This window comes from Rhinolophus ferrumequinum, chromosome 8 (assembly GCF_004115265.2).
Source record: "Rhinolophus ferrumequinum isolate MPI-CBG mRhiFer1 chromosome 8, mRhiFer1_v1.p, whole genome shotgun sequence".
Classification (NCBI taxonomy): domain Eukaryota; kingdom Metazoa; phylum Chordata; class Mammalia; order Chiroptera; family Rhinolophidae; genus Rhinolophus; species Rhinolophus ferrumequinum.
The window spans coordinates 34,153,823-34,159,822 of NC_046291.1; the positions used below are offsets into that span (position 1 = coordinate 34,153,823).

Below are 6,000 nucleotides of genomic sequence, written 5' to 3' on the forward strand. Positions count from 1 at the left end.
GGTACATAGAATAGTCAAATTCATAGAACCTGAAAATGGAATTGTGATCGCAGGGGCGGGAGAGGATGGGAGTTAGTGCTCATTGGGTACAAAATCTCAGTTTGGAAAAATGAAAAGTTCTAGAGATGGTTGGTGGTGATGGTTACAGAACAATGCGAATGTACTTAATGCTACAGAATGGTGCACTTAAAAATGGTTAATGTAACACATTTTATGTAATGTATATTTAATCACAATAAAAAAATTAAAAGAAGATGAACATGTAGATCCTAAAACAGGAAAAGTTACAAGCCACCTGACTTGGGGAAAGATGCTGTCTTGTTGGTAACCTAAGGAAAAAAAATTAAAATTTTTATTTAAAAGAAGTACCATCTTTTAGTCTAATAGGATAATGAATGTTATGTGTCTAACACATAACACCAAGTATGGAATATAATTATATTCAAAACATATTTCACTTCTCTGCTTCTTCCTCCCCTCTTTCTAGAACAGAGATAAAGTCTGCATTTAACATTTTTATTCCAGTGTTTTGCACAAGATAGACTTTAAACAATTCTTTGGATTGTCTTTTAGTATGCTAGTTCAATTTTTTTTTAAAGTAAAACCTTTTCCTTGAGGCCCAAGTTGAGGTTCCAGTGTAAAGAAGGTATAATAAAAATTATATTAAATAAAATTCTGAAATAGCTTATTATATCAAAAAAAAAGTGTTTGGCTGCAAAGATTAATTAGATAATTTCCCCTCAGTGTGTCCTAAAGTTTGTATTAACAAGAGTTGTAAACTCTGGCCAGAACTGTCTGTCCTAAAACTGATAAGTATATAACAGAGCCCCTTCACATTACTGTACTAATAAGCCATATGGCTACACATCTGCTTTATTATCTCTTTGTTATCTTGGAATTTCCATGAGTCATGATTATCTTTTATCAATTTAATGAAGGCAATTAGTGGAAATCTTTTTGTTGGTAATGAAATGTAGTTAACAATACATGTCTTATTAATTGGTCAAACACTGTAAGCCAGGCATAGTATTAAGCATGTTTCTGTCACTTCATGTAATCTTCATATCCTTCTGAGACAAATGATACTATTCTGTTTTTGCTGGTGAGAAAATTGAGTCTCAGAATGTTTTAATAACTCACTCCGAATCATACAACTGGTTGGTAGAGCTAGAATTCAAACCCAAGTCTGTCCAACTCCAAACCTCTGATTGTATCACCACACTACACTACGTCTAGTAATATAATTACATTTATTTCATAAGTATTAAAGTGATTTATAAGAACAAAAATTTAAATGTGACTGTAAAAAAAATATAGCTCATTAATAATCATAGCTCCTAAAATTCCATATTAATTCAGGAGTATATTTTTAAGTCAAAGTTGTTTAGCTCCCACAAACAAGCTGTTGTACATTCAGAATAAAATGCTTCCTATTCCTTGTCAAAAGTGCAGATTTGCTTCCTGATAAGATGTGCTATTTGAAGACTATCTATTTTTTTATTGTGATTCAGGTGCAAATAACAGGAAAGCATATTTTTTTCCTATCTTGGCATGCAGGGAGGTATTTCTGAAAAAGAATACTTAATATAATGATTTACATGGCCATTATTTTGCATTGTGATTTACGAGAAAACAGATTATAGCACAGGATTCAAAGAAGTAACAATGGTGCACTGACTTCAACAGGAAAGTCCAGCCATGGAATTTCCCAAGATGCTATGCCATGAGGCCGATCTTCGGAGACACTTAGTGCTCTTCCCTGCCCAACAAAATGAAAAAATACAAAAACGTAGATTTTCTGAAAGACATCCAGGCAAATGCCAACTCTGAAAATGAATTACTTTGCAAGAACTTATATTCACGTCTTTAAAAAAAAAAGTAACATCAACAGAAACAGAAATACAAACTTGTGTTTGTAGCTCTTAGACAATTAAACGAATAATAATATGCACATAATATGGATTTTAAATGATTGTCAAAATATGAAGGAAACATATTTTTAAATATCCTGTTTCCCTGAGAGAAATTAAATACTGAATTTTTAAGTCAAAATGTTTTCAAAGATTTTTCCAAAGGAGTGTGAAAATCGACAACAAACCAAATTGAATATAAAAGAGAAGCTTGCTCACACCCAGAAACACACATACACACAAAACAATCTCATTTCACTCTAAGCAGTCTAAACTATGTGTGCTTCTTCTGTTTGCAGAGCTCACACGTGTTTTAACCGTCTGGATCTCCCCCCATACCCATCCTTCTCCATGCTTTATGAAAAACTCTTGACAGCAGTTGAAGAGACGAGTACCTTTGGACTTGAGTGATTTGGAGGCACAATGCCTGGCTCCCTATGGACAGACAATTTCCGAAGCTGGCCTCTAGAAGAATAGCTGAACATTGGAAGTTTCAAGAGTATGCTTTCATTCGAGTAAAACTGAGTGCTGTTATCTTCCAGGAACGCATGCTCTATCACTATTAGGGAATGGATAATGCTGATGAGTCCTCTTTGAAGGATTTGGGTGAGCTTGATGCCCAGGGAATAACCCAACAGTCTTTCAATCAACAGTTCTTGACTGCCAAACTTTTTTCCATTTGTTATGTTCCAAGACAAAGATGAACCTGTACAAGATAAGCTCCAGGGTAACTTTCAGGGACTTAGGAGCATCTTGAAACTTACCTTTGAACATGATTCAAGCCAAACTGGCAGCACTTGACCCAATCTCCAAATTAGTGCAAGTTAAATAACATAATAAAAACAAACATATTTCCTGAAAGTATTCATTTAAGCCCTAAGCTATAACAGAATATTCATTTTCTTGCTTATGCGTGCCTGCATGGTGTGCACCATAGCTTTCAGCTTTCACGGAACACGAGTGAAAATGAAACCAAGTCAATATGCGGTAACTTTAAAGATTTGCAATAAGGTGGTCGATGACAATGTATATGCAAAGTGGTATGTATGTGTGTAATTATGGCTGAAGACAAACTATTATACATTGAATTACTAACGACCGATTTTATGCTTTATAATGCATGAAAACAATTTTAAATAACTAGCAATTAATCACAGAATATCAGGAAAAAATACACAGTGAGTTCTGTTTATTTTTTTATAGGTTCATTATATTTATGTTCTTTAAGATGTATATAAGAACCTACCTACCTACCCTACTGTATGTGTCACCTGTTCCATTTTCATGTTCCATGCTTACTTGGGCATCATGCTAGTATGTATCTTTTTAAGCACTCTCAAGGGAACAAAAGGGCCTTTTATTTTTATAAAGGTACAAAAAAAAAGTCCCCAAAAATATTTTGCACTGAATGTACCAAAGTTGAAGGGACATTACAATGTGACTAACAGCAATTCCATCACTTGACAAGTATAATAGGAAAAAGCTTCTAAATCCAACTTCCTTCACAGTGCCATGTCTACCACTATAAGGACTGTGCATCTAAGTACTAATTTTTTAAGACTCACTATATGTGATAGTATGATATGCATTTATTTCAAATGCATTAGACTCTCTTCCATCCATCAAATACTTTACAGGATGGCATTTAATAAAGATATTTCGTATTTCCCCCACTGCTTTTTATTTGTACGGCATCATTAAACACTAAGCTCAGTTAAGGGAGCCATCAGCAACACCCAAGGGATCAGCTCTCTCTTTAGTAATAAGAATTCCATTTTCCCTCATCAGTGAAGACGTCACAAATTGAAACTCTCAGTCCTATATTTTTAAGCCTGCATTTTCACTGATGCATAATTTTCTTATCGATATTAAGAAACAATTTTTCTATGGTGTCTCAGAAACTGCATGACATCACTAATGTTATTTCTGCTTAGTTTTATCCGAGAGTGTCCTTCATATTTTATTGCTTTTGGGGTTTTCCACATCATTGTTTATTTCCTGACTTATGGCCATAACTAATCAGACTTTCAATACAGTGAAGTTAAATTGTGAATAATAAAAGCATTGGATTAACATTTGGTTTGCCAGCCTGTGTTTTACAGGCATTGCCTGGACACTTCTTTGAGATGTAAGTAGCATGGGATTCCAGTTGTGAGAGGTTGGCCATCGTACACTTTACAGAGGTTATATGCATAGTTTTCGGACATTGTTTTGTAAAAACTGATTGCTCCCCTGTTGATCAAGCTAGGTTTACTGTCTAGCCTCTCAGGAAGAATACCACTCATGTTGCATTCCTGCACTGCAGTTTGGGGAAATGTTCTGGGAAACAAGTTATGTTAATATGGAAATGAGGAAGGAAGATTTACCCACGTACTCTAATTGGACCAGAACAAAAGGGAAGGGAAAAAAATTAACTGGAAATGTTAGTTTGTACTTACTGATCATGAATATAAGTATACATTTAATTTTGCAAACTATTTTTACTTGTTTATAGTTTTTTTCAGTATCAGGAAAAATAACATACTTTTTAAAAAAATCAACATTTTTGATGGTATATAAGATGTTTCAGAGCTGGCATGCTCTAAGCAACTGATTTAAAAGGTTGCATATCTTTCAAAAATACATTCATAGACCCTGTTAGGTCTCGTTTTGGTCTGTGACACTGCTACCATATTCCACATTATTAGGTAAAAGAAATTTGAATTAAAATGTATCTCTTTAATTATTTCTAACAAGGCATACAACTTCTTCTCAAATAACAGTATAATCGTCTAATTGCTACTGTTCTCAGAATTGGGAATTATCAAAGATTTACTTAGTGTATCAGAACACCATGATAACTGATAATATTCTTCATTGGTAAAAGTCCCATAATAACTATATAAAATATTAAATACCATTTCCAGAGAATAATTTAGACTTTAATATACTCTACAAATAGAAATATCCATAAATATTTTGTTCTGTACTGTGAACCTAGATAACTTGGCTGTATGGTCCTGTTTTCTTTAAGGAGTTCTGAAGTGATGGTTATACTGTGCTGTCTTATAGTATAAAAGACAGTCACGATACATCATATGTGTATGCAGAACGTCTCTGAGATGAGAGAAGAAGCACACTACTGGTCATTCTGTGCCAACCACCGCGTTTGCTTATGGAGCTACAAGATTCAAAATCTTCCCTTGAGAAGCTGACAGTCTGGTGGAGTTGAAACCAAGGTTCAAAAAAGTATTGTTAATAAAATTTTCTATGTTCTACAATCAAGGACTGAGGAGAGAACCGCTTCTTACATCTGGAAGATCCATTGACAGCTTCATAGATGGGAGATACCGTGGCAAAAAAAGAAAGAAAACAAAATCACATAAATGCTCTTTCGTTAGTAACTGATGGCCTGTGGTACTGTGTTGATGCTGATACCGGTCAAGTGTGCATTTACACACGAGGGTTTAGAGTGTGCAGGTGGGGAGCTGAAGCATGAGGGAACAACTCAAAGATCTTCAAATTTTCCAAAACCTGCCAAAATCACATCCAGTACTTTCCTTCTGTTTTCTTTCATCTGTACTATAATGTACCTTCAGTTTTCGGTGTAAAAAATTCCAGTCCTTCGGCCCAATCCACTTCTGGGGTCCCAAGAATTTTCTTGCATGCCAAATGAATGGATCTTGGCCAAAGAAGTACAGTCACAATTTTATAGTATATATGTTGTGTTTATAACTTAGTAGAAATTCTGTAATAACTGAAAAAATCTGTTTCACCTGCATAACAACTGGAAGTGGTAAAACTGCATTCAAATGATTAACAGTAATGGTAGAACATGTTTGTATGGTACTTTAGAGTTTTAAAATGCTTTCAGGTGCATAGGCTTTGATCATCATATACTTTGTGGGGTAGAAGGTATCAAGTCCCATCTGGGGTGAGGCTGATTTTCATAGATGCCTTGTGAGATCAATTTCAGTACTTTATAGTTACAATGCTAGGTTTCATCTCGAGAGATGCAGAGACTAATGTTTCTCCCAGCATATTCTCTTTTCAATGAATTTTGCAAGATACTTGATTTACCCAAATCCTCATTTTTTCAAACACTCTTAAA

The 6,000-nt window shown here is 34.5% G+C and overlaps 1 protein-coding gene across 7 annotated transcripts in view; it reads left to right on the plus strand.

Moving 5' to 3' along the window:
- The window catches only part of HECW2 (HECT, C2 and WW domain containing E3 ubiquitin protein ligase 2), a 338,340-nt gene extending 333,956 nt beyond the window's left edge, over window positions 1-4,384 (plus strand). For all 7 annotated transcript variants that reach the window (XM_033112086.1, XM_033112085.1, XM_033112082.1 and 4 more), the window contains one exon: window positions 2,210-4,384. In XM_033112086.1, coding sequence (XP_032967977.1) covers window positions 2,210-2,321 — 112 coding nt within the window. In that variant the 3' untranslated portion in view covers window positions 2,322-4,384. The remainder of the gene's footprint in view (window positions 1-2,209) is intronic.
- The last annotated feature ends 1,616 nt before the right edge of the window (window positions 4,385-6,000 follow it).